The sequence below is a fragment of the Phalaenopsis equestris genome, unplaced genomic scaffold, assembly GCF_001263595.1.
Source record: "Phalaenopsis equestris unplaced genomic scaffold, ASM126359v1 Scaffold000232, whole genome shotgun sequence".
NCBI classification, from domain to species: domain Eukaryota; kingdom Viridiplantae; phylum Streptophyta; class Magnoliopsida; order Asparagales; family Orchidaceae; genus Phalaenopsis; species Phalaenopsis equestris.
The window spans coordinates 51,316-77,557 of NW_018164674.1; the positions used below are offsets into that span (position 1 = coordinate 51,316).

Sequence of the window (26,242 nt, forward strand, 5' to 3'; positions counted from 1 at the left end):
ATCGGAAGAAATTGAAGACGATGGTTGATCGAGAGAGGGATAGAGAGAAGAGGGCGAGTGTTTAGAGTTAGGGTTTGAGAGAAAAACAGAGTCGAGCTCGGGATTGGAATCGAGTACTTTAGGGTAAAGTTGTTGGGGTTTTGCTTGATTCTGAGAAGACATGGAAGAAGAAGAATTGGCAGTGTGAGTATCGGATTCCCCTATATATAACTGGTAGGTGGGATAAGTGCAGTGCGGGTGACTTCGCTAAGAAGAAAAAAAAATGGAGATTTGGGGGAGATGAAAGGGATCCGAGGGGGTGACGCGTTACGTGTCGATTGGAAGACGGAGGCGGGAGCGGTAACTGCCAGCGGTGGTGCAGATTTCGGCCACGTATCGGACGCGTAGTGTCTGAAAAATTATTTATAATGGGCGTGGTGAAGCGATTGGGGGAAACCACTTAAAAATTAAAATAAATAAAATTAGCATTTGCGGTCTTCGGGAGGAAATCCTGAAGGTTCATTTTAAGTTGATGAATTAACAGAAAAATTATGATATAAAACTATATTAAAATTGATTCATGTTTGTTTTGTCAAGCAAATATATCAACAAATTTATTACAGATTAAAACATTCTTATTTTACCATAAATAATTTTAATTTTATTTGAATTATATGCTTGCTTCTCGACATCTTTTGAATAAAATATGAATCTCACTTGAAAATAAGTCGAAAATATTATGATCAGGAATTGAATGAGGGTTGAATAAGAGGGTTGAATAAGGATTAACTGTTGTTCGAATATGATTCAAAATATTATTTAATATAATTCAAATATGTTGGATACTATTTTGGTGGCTATTATAGTGGTTAATATAGTAAAATACAATAATAAGAAGGTAATCATAATAAATATCATTCTTTTAAGATGTGAAGTTTGTGGGTCTGTTTGAGGCAGCTGAAGCTTATTGAATAATCTGCTGATAAGCTGCAGATCAACAGCTTATCCAAATAAGTTGACTGGTTGTTTGGGATAGATGTTTGAAAACAGCTGATTTGCAATCGATTGTGGATAAATGACCAGTCTGCTCATATTAAGTATTTTTGTTTGTAACTGAATTGTCCTGACAATATATTTGATACTGTAGAAGCAGAAAACTAATACATAACAAAAAAAAAAATTGAAACATTCCTTACTTAATAGTGAGCATCAAGCTTAATAAAAAAAAGGAAAAAAACTCATAAAAAATTATGATAATATTAATTTTAAAATCGAGACAGCGCATGTTATTAGATACACTTTCCTCCAGGATGTGGCTCTAAAACTCCATTTCTAAAACTCCATGTCTAAAACTCCATTTTAAAATCTAACCCCGATCTCTATCAAGATGTGTATATAAAACATCACATTAGCAAAAACTTCAGGATGTGTATCTAAAACTCCAAGAAAGTCATCTATAGTGGTGTCGGTTGAAGTTCCAGGTTGAGCTGCACATACTTCTATCAACTTATCTATTGAGCTTCTGACGAAAGAGTCTTTTTCATTTTTTTCTTTTTCTCCACCCTGGGTCACTTTGATTGCCATGTGGACTCCATGTCCCTCAAGTTTATTCTCGGGCCTTCGCCTGGCCCAATAACCTACTGGGCTGCTAAGTCATGCAAACCTCTGCTCACTTGGGTTGAACGAATGTAGGCTCGTCGCGACAATCCCCCTTAACATTAGGTCCAACTTATCTTACAGGTTTGGCTTAATATCTTAAATCTTTTTGCAACTAGGACTGTCTGCAACGTTCGGGGAAGCATATTAGTTAAAACGGAATAACATGGACGACAAACGAAAATACAAGCATTTAGAGGTATATGTATTACTTGTAACTTCTCATTCCACCATTCCTCTAAAGCATTAATAGTCTATTTGATAGGATCCCAACCCAATCCCGTGGATCTCCGTTTAAGTTCCTTTCATAACTTCCAGTCTTTTTCAAACTGATCCCACTTGTTCTTGAATTTCGTATATCCTTCCTCCTTCATGTCAGTTCTTTGAATCTCTTGGCAATATTCTGCCACCATTCCTTGTTAAAGTACATGGTTGGTCTATTTTCAAACTCAATCTTCTTAATACATAGGCTGCAAATATGTATGTGACTTTCTTATCCCTCATTGCTGATGAAGCAAGTTCTTTGGTCTTAACCATATCCAAACTAATAAACAAAACAGATCAAGAAAGATACTCATAATGACAACAGAACAAATAACATGATAAAAATAAAGTGTCAAGAGAAAAAAAAATCCTAAAATAAAAAAAATCAAATTGAAACATGAAAATAAAATTTCAAAGAAACAACAAGAAACCACTATCACCCAAAAGTACATGAGACACAAACCAAACTCAAACCACCATCATCAACACCCAACCATCAACACTAACACCCAATAGTAAAGAGAGACGCACACAACCAAGTCAAACCACCAACACCAACACCTAGATATCCACCTTAAAATTACCTATTTTTAGTACATATTTTATGATCGTTTTATGCATATTTTTAGTGATATTGCACTTTAAAATAATTTATTTTGCATGTTTTTGGTTTTAAGTACATAGAATAGACATTTGGAGAAAATGAGAGAAAAATGAGCAAAAATTGTACAATTTGTATGACGCCATAGCACCTCCCCCTGGCGCTATAGTTTCACAAACGGGTGCAGTGGGCGTTATTGCGCTCAGAGTGGCGCTATAGCGCCAATAACTTTCATTATAGAAGTTCCATTGAATTTGGTCGAATTTTGAAGGGGTGTTTGAAACAACCCTTGGTTATTTTCAAAGATCTATTAATATGGACGAAAATTGGACAAAAAATAGGACTTTTTGGCAGCATTTAAAGGCTTTAGAATGTCTCACTTTTGTGTTTAAGTGTGAGTTTATGTGTGCTTTGTGTTGTAAGAGTAAGAGTGGAGAATTCTTTAATGAGACTCCAAAATTTGTGTTAGGGGGAAGACATAAGGTACTTTGTATTTTTGTTTAAGTTTTTGTTTCTGAGACTTTAATTTTAATAAAAAAATTTTTATTTTTATTTTATTCTCCATGAATTCCGAGTAGTTCCCTTTCTTTCTCAATGCTATTAAGAATTAATCTTGTGGGATGAGAATGAATTAAAAATTTCTTTTTACTTTTAAAAATTGTGATGACATTTTCACCGATTCTTCATTTACTTTACAAATTGACCACTTATGAGATTAAAATCCGTTGAGAAACATAAAGACCCATGAGGATTATGATTTTACCCAACTAGTGAGTGTCACACTTCATTTTGTGCAGAGTCATAACGATCACATAAGGGAGAGTGCAAACATATAGGGAGATAAGTTTTGATGAACGTAGAATTGATGTTTCTAGGGTGACAAACTAGATTTTTTTTCTAATTCAGTTTAGATTTTGGATCGTAAAGGTCCCTAGTAGGTCCTATAAAGAGAGCACAATGGGTAATATGGAAGTAAGAGGCCAGAATCTACTTAGCACTACTACACAAGCTGGTGAAAAACTTTAAATTAGCCAATATTCTTTGCTAACACTTGAAGGAGGTAAAGAATAGGAATGTTTCTATTTGTCAAAATACATCATCATATTTTTAGTCATTCAAATCCTACATATATTAATATCTCATTGTAAGGGAAAATATTTTTATTAACAAGGTAGCCGAGGGTTGTTTCCTATGTTTTTAAAACAACTGAGAACATGTTTTTGTTGTTTTTAGTATTTTAGAAATAGTTTAGCCTATTCGGGATCACTTTCTGTTTTTTGTTTTTATTTTTGTTTTTAGTCTAAGTTATTTTTGTTTTGTTTTCTATTTTATACTTCTACAAAGCACACTTGATACAGTTTTGATTTATATATTTTTAAAAATATAAAATATAAAATATGTTTGGTTGGATATTTTTTATGTTTTTTTTAAAAGAGCAAACTATAAAATAAATATGACATATCAAAGGGGTTTTTCTTTTAACAAAACACAAAATAAAGAGTATTTCACTTGAAAATAACATTTTATATGTTCAATAATAACACAAATGATCATTTAACCGAAATTAAAATGTATCTAACATTAAACAACATCAAATAGTTCGAAAGTTCGGATTTTTAAAATTTAATTAAAAATGATAATGAACGTAACATATCAACGTACCTTTGTTCTCCCAAGCAAAAGCTGGGGTTTCCATTGGGTGAGAACATCGGTGGTAGAATCTAAATGTCGCATAGTATAGACAGCTTCTTGGCCTTCTGAGGAATCTCTGTTCTCCTATTTAAATTGGTAACATTTATTGCGCTGCTACTCTCAAAATTTTTGATTTGTAGCCTCACCCTACCTACCTCGTGATAACCACTTAAGCATACGATATTCTAGACGGATTTCAACAAAGAACAAACAAGAAGTTATGAGAAATTAAAGGAATTAATAAGAGGGAAATGAAGAGTGGGAAAACACAATGATCATGATAGGCTTGTGTTGTATTTATGAGGAAATTTAAAAAAAACCTAGATTAGGAATAAGAATGTTGGTTCACATAGCAAGACATCAAGTTAAGAAAATGTTAGTAAGATTAGAAAATGAAAACTCACAGAAAATGCAGAATGCATTGTCCGAGAGCTCGACCAGAAGATGGGTGGCACTACGCTAGTGTAGAGAAAATGAGGGAGGAGGAAGCGGGTTGTTAGAAATAGGATGAGCAAATGAGCTACAAGATCACTATGCAATATCAGAGAAGAGGGAAAATCCGGAAGGCTTTGACCACAACTCCTTAATGACCATCCGTGAACGAGAGGGTGAGAGACATAATGCGAGAGACACGGGGTAGGCGACGGCTGTTTCCTGTATTTTCAAAACAACAAAAAACACGTTTTTTCTGTTTTTAATATTTTAGAAATAGTAGTGTTCCAATAAAAATTTAAAAATAGAAAAAAAAGATAACCAAACAATATTTCCTTGCTAGTTTTTAATTTTTTGTTTTTAAAAATAAAAAAAAAGGAAACAAAATTGTTCTCAAAGTTGGCAAACATACAATATATAATAATAATAATAATAATAATAATAATTTATTGCTTATATAATGATTTATTGCATTCCAATTATTCGTACGTCAACTAAGTTTTTAACGACTACTATGCATTCTGTAGGATGCAATCAGTTAAAAACTAACTCATAGATTGGATTAACTACTTTTAACAAGTTAATCCAAGTTAAAGAGTCAATTTTTTTGCTCCCAGCTTAATTTCAATTTTGAGATTAAGCATTAAGTCAATACAAACTACGTACTAATTTTCATGCAATCAAACGCGAAACCAACCTATTTTACGATCGTTTTGAAAATAATTTTTTTTCATAATTTTAAACAAATAAATTTATACAAGAATTTGACGGATGGAGGGAATATCATCATCAATTTTTAATATTTATTAAGATGGGTTTAATATTGATGCGTGCCGGAAGATCCACAATGGTTAGGGGCTCGTCGTTCTCGAAGAGTTCGAGTTCGGCTCGCTAAGTAGCTTGTGTTCGCAAGACGAACACGAAAAAATTTTTTGAGCTCAATTTATGAACAAGCCGAACATGGACAAATTTTGTTCGATCGTGTTCGGCTAGTTTTGACACGAATTAATTATATAATAAATAAATGATATATAAAAGTTAAGCAAATGATAAACAAAATTTTGTTTATAAAAATGTAAAATAGAAAAATTAGATGTTAGATATTATGTATGTAAATACCCTTCAGATTCTTAAAAATAAAATTTAGGTGTTATATATGAAACTACATAGAAATTGGGTGGTCCACGACGGCTGCTTGCAAGGAGGTTAAAAATGTAAATACAAAAGACTTTGACGACATGCATGCAAATGTCCCTAAAGTCTTTTGTGATATTTGTTGAACTAGAAACATATTTTATTTTAAGTTCAATTGAAAATATTTATAAAAAAGTGTTGTGAAAAACAACGACAACAAAACGAAAAATGAAATTAGAAAAATTGCAAGCGTAAAAACACCAGAGCAACACACAAATTTACGTGGTTCGACAAATTTGTCTACATTCACGGAGCTGCAGAGAATTTTACTACTTCGAAGAATTATACAGTCGAGCGTCTCGATGTTTACAAGAAAATCTATATTTTCTTATCTCTCTTCCTCTCTCTCTCTTCCTCTCTTACTCTCTTAGAGGACTTGGCTTGGCCTTGCTTGGCATGTGGCTTGGCCTTGCTTGGCTTGTGGCTTGGCTTCATGACAAATCATAAGAGACTATTTATAAAAACTAGGAGAGCGGTATGTGATATGCGAGAGGTGAGTGATAGGTGAGCGGTAGATGAGATTCTTAATTAGGAAGCTAATTAAATTGCAGTGGATCGAGTCTCCATCTCCACATTACCCAACATTACCCAATAATTCTCTCACTTGGAGACTGGGACACTGACTGTATCACCTACTGGCTGCATGATATACTAGTTGTACCGATTTTTTTTTAAACATGATATCTTTCACCTCTACAACTCAAAGCCCATGTCTTCATGCTAAAAGACTAGTTAAAGTCGAGCACAAAGTTAAAGTCGAGCACAACTTCAGCTTCTCACGAGTAACACCCTTAGTTGACATATCACCGTCAACGTAGCTTTGTACCACCAAACTCTTTCATGGGTTACTCCTGTATCTACTTACAAATTTCACTACATGAGCAATATCTTGCTCCTGTTGAATGCCCTTTTCAACAAATCCAGTCTTGTACCTCTTACTGTCACCAACCGCAGTCTTCGCCCAGTACACCCACTTGTTGTGGAATGTCTTCTTTCTTGGTAGAAGTTCTGCCAGCTCCCACGTCTGATTCCCTGGTAGGGAATCCGTCTCCTCCTTCTTGGTCAACTCCCACTTACTCAAATTCTCATATTGCAAGATTTCTTCATAGCTCTGTGGTTCTCCACCATTTGTTTATACAAAGTTCGATTTTCATGCCTTTGGCGCTCTGCCACTTTTTAGGAAATTGACATTCTTCTGCTTCCCTATAATGCACCTCTGACTCATGTATCCATGTCAGAGTAAACCTATAGTCATATATAGTGTGTCAGTTTTCTTACCACGAGCCAGTACTAATGTTCATTTGGTAACCTTCCACGTGCTATCTGAGAACGCCACCCAATGAACACCCTCATTGAGCTACCCAACAGAGATGAGGTTTTCCTTCAACTCAAGAAAGTGTCTGACATTTTGCAAAGTCCATTTGCTCTAGTTAGGGAGTGCAATATCAACGTCTCCCATCCCCACTATGTCCAGAGCTTTTCCATCAGCCAAATATACCTTCCCAAAGTTACCTGCAACATAATTTTGCATTAACTCCGACAGGAAGATGTATGGAAGGAAGCCCTTGAATTCAATATCCAGTCATCAACAGAACTGCGAACTGCCAACAATAGTGCATCTAATATTTCTTCATATACAACATTAGCGTCATAACTTTCCTTCTTCTTAGGATTCATGCAGTTCCTTTTTATGTGGTCAGCCTTGCCACAATTTCAGCAGGTTGCTGCTGACAAGAGTTTGATTTTGATCTTTCTCTGTTTGAGTTCCTACCTTGTGATCTCCCTCTGGAATCGACAATCAGTGCCGAACTCGAACACGAGGTCTCACCAGAATCCTTCCTACGCACCTCCTCAGCTAAAATTAAATCACAAATATCATCATATTTCAGCTTGGATTTACCTGCAAAATTGCTAATTGCCATCCCCATAGCTTCCCAGCTATTTGACAATGAAGCCAACAATATCAGCGCACGTATCTCATCATTAAAATCAATTTCAACAAACAACAATTGATTTGTGATGATATTGAAATCATTCAGGTGTTAAGCAACAGAGACACCTTCAACCATCTTCAAGTTGAATAATATTTTTATCAAATGCACCTGTTATTCACAGATTGCTTTTCATACATACCTGATAAAGCCACCATGAGAACTATATTAATTCTCTCCTTGATGATGTTGTGGGCAACTGATCTCGACAGAGTTAATCGAATAACCCCCAAAACCTGTCGATCCAACAGATTCCATTCCGCCTAGTACATCTTTTCTAGTCGCTTTCCTAATAACAAAAGATGAAGTTTCTTCTCATAGAGGTAGTCTTCTATCTGCATCCTCTAGTAAGCTAAATCTATGTCATTGAACTTCTTGATCCCCGATGTCATCACTTCGTCTCCGCCCATCATTCTTGCTTAGATTCGAACCTAATCTCTGATACTAATTGTTGTGAAAAACGACGACAATAAAGCGAAAAATGGAATGAGAAAAATTGCACGTAGAAAAAAATCAGAGCAACACAGATTTACGTGGTTCGACAAATTAACCTACGTCCACGGAGCTGCAAAGGATTTTACTACTTCGAGGAATTACATTGAAGCCTCGACGTTTACAAGAAAATCTCTATTTTCTTCTCTCCCTTCCTCTCTATCTCTCTCTCTCCCTCTCCCTCTCTGACTCTCTTAGAGGACTTGACTTGACCTTGTTTGGCTTCATAACAAGTCATAAGAGACTATACTATTTATAAAAACCAGGAAGAGCGGTAGGTGGGAAGGTAGGTGAGCGGTAGGTGAGATTCTTAATTAGGAAGCTAATTAAATTGTGGTGGATCGGGTCTCCACATTACCCAACAAAAAGAATATTTTTTTGAAATTTTAGTTCAAGCTGAAATTCGAGTCGAACACTAACTTAATTCAAACAAATGAGCTTGAATCAAGCCGAAAACGAATAAATAATTAACGTGCTATTTTGAACACGAGCCAAACACGAACAAAACAATATTTAAACAAGCTGAACACAAACAAGCCATGGCTCGCTTAAGCTCGGCTCATTTAAACCTTTAGCGATGATGGAGTAATAAATTGACATCTTAGCATAGCACTAAATTCAACATACATATAGATATATAAAAAGTAGCAGGGGACACCATTTTTTTACGTGAAAACACAGGGCCTAACTCAATCGAAGTAATCCATAATGTAATTATGAGTACATAGGTAAACTATTCTCATGAATTAGGGAAGATGAAAATATAAAGTTGATGTATAATGGTATTTCAACAATAATAGCCGTAACAGGCTACAAAGGCTTTAGACAATTGCTATGGAGGTAATAGTCCACCATGAATTTTTTATATGGTGGATGTAGTGCCTAATTGTTGTAAAGTATGAGTTGACAGTCATAATAGTAGTTAGCCACATAGGTCGTAGGTAGTAGCTTCAAGAGCCTTTGTTGCCCACAATGGCTAAAACGAAAGGTTGTAATGATAACAATTATCAATGTAGGCTGTAGTAGGGAGTTGTAATGATGTTCATAGAGCATAGAGGTCAGAATTGAAAGTTGCATGAGTTGCAAGCCATGTAGGTCATAGTTGGTCACATAGACCATAGTGTTGAGCTACAATAACTTTCGTAGGACACATAGGTCAGTGTTGGGAGTTGCAGGAGATGTGAGTTACAAAGGCTGCAGCTGATCATGTAAATCGTAGTGGTGAGTTGCAATAACGTCCATAAGCTACAGAGCATAAATTGGGAGCTGCATGAAGTTTGAGTCAAATAAGCCAAAGTTGATCACACAGACTATAATAATGAGCTGCAATAATACTCGTAGACCATAAAAGGAAGCAGTTGGAAGTTGTGTGAGTTGTGCATCACGTTGGCCATAGTTTGTCACGTGGATTGTAATGATGAGTTGCAAAATTTTTTGTAAGCCACATAGACCAAAGTTGGGAGCTGAATTGGCTGTGAATCATGTAGCTTGTAGTTGGTCACATAGGTAATAGTGGCGAGCTGTGAACCAAGTAGGTCATAGTTGGTCACATATGTCATAGTGGTGAGCTACAATGATGTTCGTAGGACACATATGTTAGAGTTGGGAGTTGTATGTGTTTTGGATCATAAAGGCCGTAGTTGGTCACATAGACCGACATGCTGAGCTGTGATAACGTCGTTAGGCCATAGAGGCTGGAGTTAGGAACTGTGTGAGCTATGAGCCACATATGCCATAGTTGGTCACATATGCCATATTGATGAGTTTCAATAACATCCATAGGCTACAGGGGTCGGAGTTGGAAGCTACAAGAACTATAAGCCACGTAGGCCATATTTGGTCACATAAGCCAAAATGGTGAGTTGAGATGGCATTGATTGGTTATAGAGGCCGTGAAGGTGAGCTATAAGGAGAGAACTTCAGGAGTCCATAAGAAGTCACAATATCCTAGATATGACAGTCACAAGCCATTGTTAGATCTTCAATATGGTATTATTTGTTACCTGTATTAGGGGTAATTTACTAAGATTGATTCAGGGTGCATCGTTACACCGTGTTTGTGCGTGTTATTAGACCATCTTCAGTGTGCACCACTACACCGCAAAGTATGTAGTTACTTCGCAAGATCCACTTACAGCTATAAGCAAAGGCCGACTGAGTGGTTAATTGCCGCCGACAAGCTGTGGTTGGTGACTGGCAGAGTAGGAAGTGTTTGCTGAGCCTTTGGTTCGGAATAACCCTGTAAATTAGTTCATTCTCTTATCCTTGAGGTCCATGACTCCCTCTATTTCAATGTCTAGGTCTCTATTCATTAAGGGGGTAGAACTCTATTTTTACAGTTTATGATTGACCTCCCTTTAAATAAGAAATAATCTAGAACACTATCAAACATTCTAGATCATAGATTCCCATGATCAGAGGACATATTGTGAACATTTTAGTTACTTAATGATGTCGGAATTGAGTGATCTTAGGCTCGTTAGATTCTACACTCAATTTGACTATAAACTCATCAAATTTAAAATTCATTTAACATTCCAACTAAAAAAAAAAAACACATTCAAAAGTGGCTTAACATGCTTAAATTAGATAAATTTTGATGTCATTGTGTTTTTCTAATCTAAACAGTCAGTTTGACTATAATTTAGCTAAAAGTATGTTACTAGATAATTTTTAATTTGAATTTGAATGTTTCTTGTTAAAAAAATACTCTGAGATTCGTTATAACTTCCTCGGGATTCAGGTCATGCCACAAAATTTGTTAATGACATCACATATATATTTTTAATGAGAAATTTATATACATATCAACATCGATTGTTATGCATTTGAACGTTTGTTATTTACTTTTCGACACCTTAATATTAAAACTTATGCATTAAAAGATATTTCAATTTTAAATAACAATAGTGATATTTTTAATGTGATGTTAAAAATTCGAGTGTTTTGTATGCCAATATGAAAGTTTAAATGTTAGATATCTAAATATATAAGAATTATTCGGTATGTTTATGAACACCTCTTTTTAAATTAATTTATTATACATAACACCCATCTCAAAATAACACATCCTTATAAAATTTTAATCCGAATATCTTTTATAAATTTTTTTATACAAGGCTCACATTTCATCACTATATGCAAAAAGATTGATCTCCAAATCAGTATAAAAGCAACCTAATTATTGCCTTAAATCGACCCAATTCACAGAAGAGTTACATTACCGTTCTAAACTTTAAATCCAACATATATTTAGAAAAAAAAAAATATATATATATATTCTGCTGCCAAATGTTGAAAGCATTGAAGACAAACACCTGCCTTGAACGTATAATAGATGTTCCTTTTGCTTTATAGGATTCTACGCTCAATACTATTGATCATAAGTTGTACGTACATGACTTGGTTTCATGCAGAGAGAGGCGGTTGTCGTTGTTGCTTTAAACATTTGGCAACAAAACATTTTCCTCAATGAAGTTGAATTTATGGCTTAGGACGCTAGCGTTAAGCTTCGATGAATTGGTAGGTTGATTTAAGGCAATAATTAGGTTGTTTTTTCCTCTTATAACTAAAGAACCTGCCAATGAGCCAATTCAAACTCGAAAAATTAAGCTTGAGCTCAAGCTCAGCTAAATTCATTAATAAAACTCAAGCTAAAATCGATACACCCCTAACTTTGATTATCAATTTTGACCTTTTTGCTTTCAAGTTCTTTTTGGAATTTTCCATAAAAACCACTCAATTCCTATTTATTTACATATTTAACACCTAAACTTCATTTGTACATACATGCCACCTTACCTATGCATGAAAAGTTGTATTTCACTTTTTAAAAATTAAAATACTGATTTCAAAAGATTTAGTGGTATAAATGTAAAAGCTAAATATAGGTGTTAGATATGTAAATGCATATGAATTAGGTGGTGCATGGAGATGAGACCTCCCTCCTAATTACAATGTAAAAAACTTCATCATTGAATTGCTAGCGAATTTAGCATCAAAATGTTGAATTGCATCATGTCATATATTTTCAAATGAAGATGAGGAAATTTACAGCACGCACGTTCTTAGAATTTCAGTAAGAAAGTGCGAATCTCCATAGGACCCAACTCAACAATTAAGGTAGAATTGTTCACAGGACCACCTTTAAGTGGAGCTGGATGGCTTGTGCTGTCTCCTTCAACTCTCCAATTCCTTTTCTTCATTTCTGATTTGTTTTGATTTGCTGATAAGCTTGTTTCTACCAGTTCCTTGATCTGCATTTCCGACAACAAGAAATTCAAAATTATTTCATTTTGGGATTAATGGGGTATTTTTTTTCTACTAATGATGGAAGCAATATTTTCATAAGAAAAAAAAAGCTGGAATCAAAAGAAAAATGGAAATATATCACAAGGCAGCGCATCTCAAAGCATTTATAAGCAGAAATTTGAATCTTTGCATTAGACAACTTTATTGACTCCAATAAATATGTATATAACTCAAGGGGAATGTGTTGATAATACAGCTATCAGCAAAAATACAGTAAAAATAAGTTTTCAATTCCACAATTAAAGACTATGTTAGATCTAATTTTATGATCCTTCATTTTCTTGAAAGTTGATCTTAGAAGTGGTAAATGTTGAATTAGGATTTGTCCTGAAAATGAATGGAAGATAACTATTAAGACACATTTGATAGCCTTTGGTAATGTCTTTTGATCTTTCTATGAGATGAGCATGTTTATAAGGATTATAGGTTAAGTTCTAAAGCCATTCTTTGAAAATTTTAAATTGATATGAAATGAATGTAAATATTAAGTGATACAGGATTACCCTCATATGGTACTGACAGGAAATGTGATGTACATGTGCACGTTAAATGACACAGTAAAAGTGTACATTCGGGTACATTTTTTATGGTATTTACGACTACATTTTTTATGGTACTTACAGGTAAATTTTAAGATACATTCGAGTCAATTTGAGGGCGACTTTTGGTACATCTTTGAGAAAACATTCGAGTATGACGATAATCATGTTATGACTATTAAAGATGTTAAAATGGTTAATACTTAAAATGAATCCATAAATGATAAAATTAAAATGAAAGTTCAAGGTTTTATAAAGTAATGAACTGCATTTTATTTTAGTCATCCATGTCTAGTATAATATAATTCAATGCATATAAAAATTATAATTACTCATTAACTCAAATTTAAAGTTAAAATTAATATTTTCTTTTAGGAAAAAAAACCTTAGAATAATATGTATGGTATGAGGGATTTGGTTTACAGGAGGATTGCACCTGATATTTACTAGTTATGTTGTGTTTATAATTTCTTTTTACTGTTCCTTCAGATATTGACATACTGTTTAGTACTGATTTAAGATACAATTTTCAGCTTATGTTGTTATTTTTGCATATTTAATTTTTATTTTACTTTGTGAATTTTAGTGGTTCTTTTATATATTGAAAATTTTTGTAAAATTATATAAAGTAAAATGAAATGTTAATACCGCCCGACTGTTTTCTGTTTTCGCTACAGTAGACGCGTGCTACTCTTGTTTTAGTCGATGGTTTTGCAGTTGCCTCCACTTGATTTGTCTGTTGATTATTTGTTATGTTTTTTTTTTAAAATATGAGTGTTATTCTATTAGTTAAGTAATATGTGTAAGAAAAGTTAATTATGATAAACTCATCTCATGTCTTACTCTCACTTCTTACTTTAATATTTTATGTTACTCTTATTTATTTTTCAATATTTTCATTGCAGGTTGTATGTTAGTTTGATGACTTGATTAACAATATATTTATTTCTTGTGCAAGTTATTACATGATATTTTGATGCTTATGTAACTTTTTATTTCATATAAAAATAATTTGTCATTTTTTATTATGCCATAATGTTAATATGTATTTCTTTAATAAATCTACAAGTTAAGATATATTTTTTTACCCCCTTTATTTTGACTTACGTAATTTTCAAACTGTGAGGTTTACATCCCAGATCACCTTGAGGCATAACCTTACGAACATAAAATGCCACAATACCCAAATGCCCAATTATAGCATTGAAATGGACAAACGGTGATAGAATATACACCCATTAGATGGTTAGATGTTTTTCAAAGTAATTCCATAAAGATGACCAAAAATAGAAAAAAGGATAGAGAGGATGATAACGATGACCTAGAACACAGGAAAGTCAACTATCTAGATTGAGCCATAAATGAGCATATATTTAAAGCTACTATCCATAAATTATAAGTAGATGCATGTACCGTTTTTCCAGCAAAAATTTTCTTCAGTTCCACCTCAGCTAATACTGAATTTTGGACACTCTCCCCGGCCTGCAAAAATGTGTTGAGAACCACATCTGAACTGAAAAGCATATCAATGCAAAAAATAGAATAAAACACTAAATATGATACCTCATATAAATGTGCCAGACGCAGGAGCACAGAGCCATCATCTAATTCCTGCAAGAACATAAACCTTCAATTACAAACACTCGTCAACTAAGCAGTAAAATGTTATTCGGATAGATGGACTCCATACCTCAAGTGTGATAAGTGCAATGTTGGGAGGTAAACTATAACTCGGATCTATGGTAGTAGCCTTTGTAATTTGAGAAGATTTCCAAATTCTCTCATCCTGAATGAAGAATAATGATTTCTGGTTAGCACGATTAAAGCTTGATATGGAGGAAGTAATGATGATGTACCTCATGGGTAAATGCTAGAAGAACTGGTGAGTATATCTGTTGACCATTTGTTCGCCGCCAATTTGCACCACTTCCAATTTGGTTGATGCTCATGTAATATTTCCCTCTAGCCTAAAAAGATTATTGTAAAGGAACTCAAAACATTTTAGAGCTTCAAATATATTTTCAATTATTCTTCAGATATTTTGCTCAGAAATTACAGGCTAGGCAGTATCATTCTGAAGAAAAAGGCAATTGAAGCAAGTCAAAAAGCAGATGATCAAGAAAACTAAGTTCAGTCGTTCCATGATTGAAATATAAACAATAGATAGAAGTCATACCCAATGCAGTAAAGCTTAAGTTTAAATAGCTTCAGGATTATATCATTTTTAATAAAGTTACACTTAAGATTCTAGAATACATTAGATCAATCAAAAATTATCCCTAGAACACATAGGACACAAGAACTGGGTATGCCAGTCTAGCTTTCCTTTCAAAAATATGGCGCTTCAAAGTTATGTTTTATGTTCCATGTTCCGTTAATTTCATTTCAAAGTCCAAGTAGATTCCAATTTATACATATGAAACTAAGAAAGGTTAGATTTGAAGCAGTCATCTTATAAAATCAGGTGATGTAATATGCCATGCAATGAAGTTTTAGTTGCCTTTTTAAGCAGTGGAAAACTGAAGAAAGACAGATCTCAACAAGCATATAACACAGAAGTGACACTTGCTTTTAATATTTGAGGCTTTTTTAAAATGTTTAGTTTGCATAACCAAAGTAATAATGCATAGATAGTTTGTCTGAGAAGCACGATGATGAAGGTGCTAAAGAAATAACATTAAATAACACCTTATCATGCAGCATCAGGAATAATAGATAGAAGAAATCCATTTTAGTCTTTATCTACGTGAACATTCATGCCTTATTGGTTCAAAATTTTGTTATATACAGAATATTTTAGAAAATGGCTGAATAATCCAAGTTTAAGCTGTGTTGCCCGAAAAATAAGAAGAAACAGCATCCAGTGGAAGAAGATAAATCAACCACAAAGAGGATCATACCGTAAGACCCTCACACCCATCAGAAGTACAAACTTCTTCATCGAGGGCTTCTCCAACACCTCTTCCATCATCAAAAAGTAGCCGCCTAGCATTAAAAAGAACTTCGTCAACTTGCATTAACAGAAAATTTCAAGGGATCAATTTATGTCTAAATAGAACCTATGAAGCATGATCTCCAATTGACCATCCTGAATGCTAGAGCCTCCACAAGCACTATCAACAAGTACAGAGAGCTCATACTTCCCGTCTGTCAGATAAATTCCCAAGTTGAGCTGAAAATTTTAACCAAGAAGCAAGTTAAGTAAAGTAGTGCCAACTTGTACGTGACTTATTGCATGCCCAAAATGTTTTCCTAGACTTTATAATCAGTTGCAAGAAAGAGAAAAAGGTAACATAGGAAAATTTGGATGGTTGAAATGCATATATCCATGTCATGAGGAGTAATGCATCGTTATGTCATCTATGTTGATGAGAATAGCTACTTATTAGGAGGAACTGAAGTTCAAATAGGTGGAAAATGATTTTTACATCTAACAGATAAAAACCATATGCTCAATTATCATCTTCTTTCAGTTATTGTTCTTGATACAAGCTTTGCGACTAAGCACAATCAGATGTGACATCAAGATGTATAATGGATGAAATGTCACACACAAGAAAAATTCGAGACATTTCAGTCTTAATTAAAACCAATCAAATGTCGCTCATTTGCAATAGGAAATGCATCAATGTGTCTAGAGCCTCAAATCAAGAAAGGGCCGCTGCAATTGATTAGATAAAAAATGACGACAACGATTGGCAACAAATGTGAGATCATGCAAAATGGGTTCAATTTGCCTTGATTGCAATCATAATAAAAGTGCCAAAAACACCCAAAAAGAACCTCTTGCAACACCAATTACTTCAATATGAAAATGGCAAGCAGCAAACAAAAAGGCACGCAAATCAGGTTCAAAATGACTCTCCTTCAATCAAAATTACGTAATTGTTACCCGTTTATAAACCGCCTCTCTCTCTCTCCTCTCTCTCTCTATGTTTTGTGCGCGCATTCGCATGTAAAGGGAGCGTGGTATACACAAATTTTAGAAACTCCTAAAATCCTGATTAAGACGCATTTAGCATGACAAGCGGAACCTGCAAGCACTTTTTTAAGTTTATTTGGGAAAATTTGCAGATGATACTAACAATGCAGTGAGCAAGCCCAACATGCACTTTTATTAGCACGAAGGGGGAATTCAAATTTAATTACTCAAGATTCCAACAAGGAAAGAAAATTCAAGCGTACACTTTTTTGCAGGCATATATCCATTATAGAAGACCCCCGACCATAATGAGTTAGGATACCGATCATGTACACCTTTTTGGTATAATGGATAGGTCATACACCTATAAATGTACTTATGCAGGAGAAACATAAGTAGGCTGTCAATATTTTCTACACAATGACCCTAATAAAATAAAACTGAAATGAATATGTATAAAAAAATGCAACAAAATGAAGACTAAACATAAATAAAAACAAATCAAACATTTAAAATGTGATATATTTCACAACCAAAAAAATGCAACACACAGAATTGAACATATAAAGAACCCATAGGGGACTAAATAACTCACCAAGCATGAAGCAAACCATTTAGTACTTGGATTGTGCTTCAATCTAAATCAAATGAATTGAAAAGAGCTATAAAATAGCATAAGAACTTAAAAGGTCCATGAAAACTTGGCAGTGAGCGTGAACAAGACTTCTTCTCTACTCCTCTAGAACTCTTTTGCATAGATTATGAACTAAATGCAAGCAATAAAAGTCATTTTGAACACATAATATTTGCCACAGATAATATACAAGCAAACAGACAAAAAATGATCAATTAAATTTTAAAAATGAAACTTTTCATGCATCTTACTAACACAAAATTCATCTAAATATTTTAAATCGGGATAATTTTTAAATTATGTACAAGCATTAATAGACAATCTTCAACTCAAATTTAATGTCTCAAAAACAGTGTAAACGCACCATGTTGATGCATCGTGTTCGATAAAAACATGCAAATGCATTAAAAATTAAGCAAAAGCATCATGCAAATGCACCAGCAGTCATGCCAATGTGATGTACAAACACTCAGAAAATAGTGCAAGCACATCAAAAGACATGCGCAGTGCACTCAAACACTGAACATTTTTGTTTGCATGTTCCACAAATAAACTAAAAATGCTGAATATAATTTAAAGAGTATTTCACAATCTAAAAATGAGATAGACTCAATTTTTTCTGCCTAGAGAGTCATGCAGTTACTTTAAAGTGTTCAATCATTTTAAAAATTTTAAACATACGTATTCGAGTAGGCCACCTGGACTATAAGACAAGATCAAAAGTACCATATATCAAGTTTGATCCTCCATGCTCCTTAAATTAGCGTTGAAAAATGTTAAAACTTGTTCCTGGTGCAAGCATTTTTACTATAAGATTAAAATGACAGGAGGTCTATTCTTACATTTGGAGAAGGCCTTCAATGCCACTTTCAAAGAAAATCCATTTTATTAAAATAAAAACTCCTATTTTTAAACCTATAAGAAACAATCATGAGATCAAACCTAAGGACCCAATTTTCTAGATATAAAGTAGAGTCGACATGGGCTATAGGTAATAAACATCCAAATAAAATTAAATCATATTCAAACAAGTAGATAGATTCGACAAACAAATAGGCAAAGTCGACAATATACAAGTACTGAAGTTCAATAATTTAAATTAACTCCATTATGGAAATCCTTATAATATATCTCAACTAAAGATTATCCTAGTATAAAAAATGCCCTCAAAACTCAAATCAAAGGATTTTTGGGTTCAAATCCCAATATAACATAATAACCTATTAAGATATTACAAAATTACAAATGGACCACCAAGAGATATGTCATTTAAAGCTTAAGAGCTAATATTCATCATCTTCCTTAACAGTTTATCGAGAATAACAAATTTGAGATTGCTTAGCTCATAAAGAGATAATGTCATATCAAACATACATTTATAATCACTTTCAAAGATGGGCATGACACATGTTCCATAATTGTGTGATACTATTATCAAATGGTACCACAAAAAAAGAAAAATTATAACCTGGGCCCTTTAACTAGATTTGTAAAATGACAACATTATTATGGTCACGATAACAGCACGTAAGTTCCCCAATGACTTAAATCCCATAGCTATATATTATATAGTTCACTTGATAGGGCACAAAGCCTCTATAGCTATGAAAATTTATAATTATCTTCTTAAAAAATCATCGCCTGCGAGAGATACTAGTATTGTCGCCTAGACTCCCTTGGTCTACATCTACCTTCACATGCTTGTTGTTCCACTCGAGAACAATCAGGTAGTCGGAACAGGCAAAGGAAATTACAGTTTTTGCTCAAACTTCTTCGCCTTGAGGTAGTTGTTGCTTGTGCGTTTGCTCATCTCTCTTTCCCTTCTCTAATTTTGATGATGTCATATAAATTTGTGATGATGACAGGAGTTCAAAAGAATTCTGCAACCACTAATAGCTCCAGTAATTACGTAACTCTTTAGCCATTGTATTGTTGTGTTATTCCTAATTCAACTCACCTGAATAATTGATTCTGGTGCAATTGATCATATGATTGATTGTTCTAAATTATTCTCATCCTATAGACCTTAGATAATAAAAATTTCAAAATTGTTGATGGTTCTCTCTTGGTGATTATTGAGATAGGAACTATCCTCATGATGCGCTTCATATTTCTAATTTGCCTTTCAACTTATTGTCAATTAGTAAAACCATATTTGACCATTGGTGTAAAATTAACTTCTTATGAGCATCAATAAAGGATCACTAGAAGGATGATTGATAGTACTAAGGAAAAAAAAACTCTATTATTTTGACAATGGACTTTGACTCGAATAAACAATTTCAAAGTACTTATTTGAATTTTATTTTTTATTTCCAAAGACAATAAAATTGTGTTATGACGTTATTGGGGTTTTATCCCACAAACCCAAACGTACACACACCGCATATACAAGGCCATGAACCTAGAACCTCTTGGTTGAAAGACAAAGCTCTCAACCACTAGACCAAGGTGGCTTGCATTATATGTTAAAATATCCTAATTTTTAACATTTAAAAAACTTATTTCATAATTTATTTCAGAATAAAAATGTTATCTTTTCAATGTAAAATTTGTCAATTTGTTAATCATCATTATGTCATTTTCTTTCCAAACTTACAAACGAACAACACTATTTACTCTTAGTCATAGTAACAGATGACATTTTTATAACACTTTTACATATTCCAGAATAAAAGTTTTATCACGTTTACTGATGATCATACAAATTAAGTTGGACATAATTAATAAATGAAAAATCTAAAATGGAAACAATTTAAAAAAAAAATTACACCATGATACAAAAACAATTTTAAAAGACTATTCAAATATTAGGGAATGATAATGCAAAAAAATGCTTCAAAATTATTTTTGGTCAATTTTTTGTTCATAAAAGAATAGTTCATCGGAGCTCTTATATCGACATTCCACAACAAAATGGTGCGATTAAAGAAAAAATAAAAACTTATTGGAAGTAGTTCGGTCAATGTTGTTTACAACTCAGGTGCCAAAATATGTTTAAGGTGAAGTTGTTCTTATTGCTATATTCCTTATAAATAGAACACCTAATAAAATTTTAAACTTTAAAAATAAGTTTTGATATTTTTCATAAAATTTACCCAACAAATCAGCTCTCATCTTCTTTAACTTTAAAGATATTTTTGTGTACTGAATTTATTCACATTCATGTTCATAATAAAAAAAAATTGAACCTCGAACTAAAAAATGTGTATTTGTTGGTTATGCTCCCACTCAATAGGGATATACATATTTAGATCCTCTTCGCTAAAAAAAATATTTGTTATCATAAACTTCACGAAGTAAATTGTAGAACTGTGGTCCTCTTCGCTAAGTAAATTGTAGAACTGTGGTCAAACATACTACAATGAGAGCAAGGAGGGTGTGGTTCTATTTCAACATTTTACCAATACCCGTTGTGAGTGGTGTTAATCCATACCTCATCCGGAGCTGGTTGAGTGATATCTCTCTCAACTAACACACAAGTCACAGAGGGTCTGGTGACAACAAACATAAGACTATCAACCTTAAGAGACTTATGGTAAGCAGTTGCTAAAGAGTATAGTATTTCCAAGTTGAACAAATATAATTTTAACCTAGAAAATTTGATCCAAACAATAATGATATGGGACTCTGCTTTTGGATCAAAATCAACAATCAACTTCAGAATTTTCATAAAACGGTTGTCGATCTTAATAAATTTTTGAGAAAAAATGCGAGTACATTCGACATCGTGAGACAACTGAATAAGCATATGTTGACTATCAAGTAATTCAATATTTCAACAACCCAATAACTTCATAACATCAAACTCTTTCCGAATGATCTCCAATTTTGGGTGACTATCAAGTAACACACAAAAATACAACACACACAAATCCCAAATAAAACAAAGATACATAAATGTAAAAAATAAAAAAACTACCAAATGGCGCAAAAGTGCTAGGGATATCCCACTTTAGTCCTCCCTTTGCTCTAGTTCTCGGAATTGAGCCGGCTAACAAATTGGTAACATGAGAACCATTGCCCAAAGTAACCAAAGTATTATCCATCAGATTCCTAAGCTCAAGTAGGTCTCCATTCTTCTTCTTCCTCCTGGATTTGTAGACATATCATTTCTCATCTGATGATTGACTCATATGATCAGTAGATTCCAAAATTGGTCAGACAGTTGTAGTTTGTTGCACATCATGATCCCCATGAGCCTGAGTAACATTAACAACTTGCTCGATCTGATGAGGTGATAGTGAAGCAGTAGAAGTATTGTCACTTGTAATATCGGTGTAGGTTCTAAGACAGGTAGGGTCTGAAGAATCTCCCTCTCCCCCACTATAAGAGGTTCCAAAAGAAAGGGAGCTACAACAGGGGACTAAATGATTGTCATATTGCCTACAAAAATAGAGAATCTTCAGGGGTATCCTTTTGATGATCAATAGAGTTATAACTTGCAGCTGATCAGGAGGAGATGAAATCACTGCCTCTAGCGGAGCACTGTGTTTTTTTGGTCTGAGTTAGGGGCGTAGATGGTGACATTGAGAACTGGAGTGGTCGAACATACGATAGTTGGAACAATACGAAGGAAAAGACTCAATCACTACCTTTTGCCAATATCCATGATGTTGTGTGTCCAACCAAATTTTCTCAAACGGATAAAGTGATATCTCTTTCAACAAGAACTCTTGCTTCTGATGGGCGGGAAAGATTAAAAGTAGAAATATCTGTTTTGATTGGCTTAACATAAATCGAGGCAATAGAGTACAAAACTTTTTTAGGAAAATAATGAACTTTCAGACTAGGAAGGCGAATCCAAACTGGAATGATTGGTGGTTACGCCCGTGGGTCAAAGTCCACAGACCATTTCAGAATTTTCATTGCTCTGTTATCAATCCAGTTTATCATTCTAGCAAACAAGCGCGTGTAATCCTCTTCACGTGTAATCCTCTTTGTTATTAATTTGTATGAGAATATGTCTTCCATCTAACAGTCCAATTTTTCACTCCCCAACAAGATGCATAAGCTCAAATTCTTTACGAATCAGTTCCATTTTGGGATGACCATACAAAAATTTCCCAACCAAATTCAATCGATAGGAGAAAGCAAGTTGAATACCTTCAATTTCTGTAAAAAGGATGACAGGTTTCCCATTCTTCCTACCTGGTTTCTCTTCGCCCACAAAACAAAGGAGGGAAAGAGCACGATTTAGGTGTACCTGAAGCATGGACACCCGCAAGGGCAGCAACATACGATCTGTCCGAAGCCATCCCCAATAAATGGAGGTGCGACGTTAAGAACAGTGAAGAAAGCAAAACAGAGAGCAAACTCTGAATCCATAATAGGAAGCAGAAGCAGAAACCCAAAGCCCCTGCGAATTCAACTTGAGCTTGAGGACGAGAGGCGATGACTGAAAGGTGTGACTGCACGAGCAGCAGACAACGAAGAGATGCCGAGCTCGACAACTGAGCCCGACGAAGCCGCAGGAACAGTAGAAGAGAGGCGACGACTGGAAGGCACGACTGCACAAGCAGACGAGATTCCGAGCTCGACGACTGAGCCCAAAGCAGCCGCACGAGCAACAGACGAGATGATCGACAAAGCAGACGACTCACATCGACAGTGGCGACAATGACGAAAATGATGAAATCAACAAGCGACGAGCAAAGCTTGATCGATGAAGAGATGCAGTGAAGTAATAACCAGGGATCACCATGACGAAACCCTCGCAGAGCATGAGCGTGAGCGGGAATGCCATATATGCATATATATGTATATTGGCGACAACGATGAAAATGACGAAATCAACGAGCGACGAGCAGAGCTTGATCGACGAAGAGATGCAATGGAGAAAACTGATTGTAGAGCAATTTGCATACCTTCTACTCCGACGATGCAACAAATAACAGAGATCTTCACCAAAGAACTTTTCAAGTCCAACTTTGAGGTCTTTGTAAGCAAGTTGGGCCTATATCTATGCTCCAGCTTGAGGAGGCGTGTCAGATTTTTAGGAATTTTTATTTTTTCCATTTTCTACTCATAGAAATTTCTATTTTTCGTAATTTCCGTTCCCTTTTCTAGCATGGGAATTTTGTGGCTTTCTTCATTTGGTGGCTGTAAACGTTTCTTATGAAAATGAGGAATAGTTATTTTTTCTTTTCAAAAAACTACATAATGATATCCCTCTGATCTCTTAATCTCCTTTAAAAATGATTCTAAATTATGTAATCATCACATAAAATCTGCTCAGTTTCTTCATTATTAAAATGTTGTATCTTTGCATTTTGAAAGTATGAGGTTTTCAAAGGATATAACTCTGCATATTGAATTCCACATGTTGCATACAATTGTGTTGAGAACTTGGCAGAGGACATCTACCAGCACAATACAAAATCAGAAAGAACTGAAAAGCATGCTTAAACATCAACTTTCGTTACTTCTTCCTCATGTATCTCTAGATTTTGATTATATCCATTGCGAATAATATGCTGCCCGCAACAGCTACTCGCAAAAATGTCTAGTCCATTAGCTTTTTATAAAAATTTCAGTGGTTTTAATTATTTTTTCTTATTGTATGCCTAAATAATCTGCATATCGTGTCTAATATATAGTAGCTCCAGCAAGGTAAATTCAACAAAGTTTTCCAGTGTGCTTGTGGCAGAATCACCATAGAATTTCGCAAGAATAAACCTTTATTAACATTTATTGAACTCTGCATCTGTGCACCGTTGAATCATTTCCCTTGAATTTTAGTTCTTTTTTTATGAATCTTAACAAATTATAATTCATGGTAACACTTAAAAGAGCAACTGTACAAGGCAAAATAAAACCTTTACCGGATAATAATTCCCCGCAACTGGTTGAGTCACCTTAAGTTCCCAATCCTCTCTATAATCTCGAACCTACATTTGTACAAAAATTCCAAATATCAATAAAGACCACCATAAGAAACATGTAAAGCGGATAGCTTTAAGGCTTTATAACATTTTTGTTTTCTAATTGAACAATGACATGCTTAACACATGCATTTAAAAACATGATGAGTGATTGAAAAGCCAGTGCATTTCTTGCAACCAAAGAATTGAAAAGATGAATTCAAGCCCCACCCATAGATTTGAGAATTGAACTAGAAAACGCATCATGATACAATATCTTTTGACAAATTTCAAAACTATCAATTATTGGATGTAATTTGCCATTTTATAATGTTATTAGTGCCTTTAGAATTACCTTCAGCTTTAGAAAAGAAAATTTCAAAATTTTCTTTGCTAATACAAATTAGGATTTAAAGAATGATTAAGAAAATTGTTTCTTTCTTTTTTGTGAGATTTTCACTGATGTTTCTACCAAGAATTGTAATCTTTCCACATCCAGCACCATCCCGACCTGTTCTGCCCTTCTTCCTTCAAATTCCACTCCACAATAGGTGTCAAAAGTTCTTTTTCTCGCCGTTGGAGCAATCTACTTTCACGTTGTTATGTTTAACATCTTCATATTTTTTTCAGTAAAATAAGAAAAAAAGCAAAAAAAGTTTTTTTTTATATTTTTTTATATTATACTGGTCGTGTTCTAAAATTTAGTTTAAATGTAAAAGCTCAGAAAACTACAAAAAATATAAAATATGCCGTAGCGAATCTAAGAGAATAATTTGTGACGGTAAAAATTTTTCTTTTAGTGATTTTTATAATAAATTAGATATCAAAGAGGGTGAAAACTATATGTATAAACCAGCCCAACAAAAAGAAAAGAAAAGTAAAGATTTAACTCAAGTAAAGTGTATTAAAAATGAGAATCAAAAAGTGTTTTTCTTAGAAACAAATATTCAACAGACGGGTAAGTTATTTTGATGAACATTTCAATAAAGTTTCTGAAAATATGATCGGCCTTAGTAATTAATATCTTTAATAATAATAAAATGTTTCATTTTTACAGTTGCTTTGGTTAAGAAAGAAGTTGAGGCTGCTTTAAAAAAAAACCAATGGTGGAAAATTTGTAAGACCTGATCATATCCCAATTGAAGTATGAAAATATTTAGGAGATTTGAGAGTTTCTTGGCTTACTAAAGTCATTAATATTATTTTAAGAACTAAAAGATGTTTGAGGAGTGGAAGAAGAGAATTTTGGTCCCCATTTTTAAGAATAAAGAGGATGCAAAAGAGTGTGCAAATTATAGAGGAATTATGCTGATGTGTCATACTTTAAAATTATGGGAGAGGGTAATTGAACATTGGTTAAGAAACATTACAAAGATTTCTCATAATTAATTTGGATTTATGTCAGGCAGGTCTACCATGGAAGCTATACATTTATTGAGAGCTTTGATGGAGAAGTACAGAGAGAATAAGAAATATCTACATATGATTTTTATTGATTTAGAAAAATCTTATGATAAGATTCCAAAAGAAATCCTTTGGAGAGTTCTTGAGAAGAAAAGTGTTTGCTGAATATAAAAAAGTTTGGGAATCAAACCCAAGAAATAAAACGTAACGTTGAGCAGAGCTGGAAAGGAAGAATAGTAATGAATAGTAGAAGACGCGTAACCTTTTT

General features: G+C 33.9%; 2 protein-coding genes across 2 annotated transcripts in view; both read right to left on the bottom strand.

Moving 5' to 3' along the window:
* LOC110023807 (protein EARLY-RESPONSIVE TO DEHYDRATION 7, chloroplastic-like) overlaps window positions 1-366 on the bottom strand; it is a 3,019-nt gene extending 2,653 nt beyond the window's left edge. Inside the window, exon 1 of the mRNA XM_020723403.1 lies at window positions 1-366. This exon is cut by the window's left edge and continues 836 nt beyond it. Coding sequence (XP_020579062.1) covers window positions 1-162 — 162 coding nt within the window. The 5' untranslated portion in view covers window positions 163-366.
* An 11,925-nt stretch (window positions 367-12,291) lies between these two features.
* The window catches only part of LOC110023803 (alpha-mannosidase-like), a 92,796-nt gene continuing 78,845 nt past the window's right edge, over window positions 12,292-26,242 (bottom strand). Inside the window, exons 23-30 of the mRNA XM_020723396.1 lie at window positions 24,532-24,597; window positions 16,211-16,323; window positions 16,052-16,136; window positions 15,008-15,118; window positions 14,842-14,937; window positions 14,715-14,762; window positions 14,565-14,633; window positions 12,292-12,557 (exon numbers count right to left, since the gene is read on the bottom strand). Coding sequence (XP_020579055.1) covers window positions 12,369-12,557; window positions 14,565-14,633; window positions 14,715-14,762; window positions 14,842-14,937; window positions 15,008-15,118; window positions 16,052-16,136; window positions 16,211-16,323; window positions 24,532-24,597 — 777 coding nt within the window. The 3' untranslated portion in view covers window positions 12,292-12,368. The remainder of the gene's footprint in view (window positions 12,558-14,564; window positions 14,634-14,714; window positions 14,763-14,841; window positions 14,938-15,007; window positions 15,119-16,051; window positions 16,137-16,210; window positions 16,324-24,531; window positions 24,598-26,242) is intronic.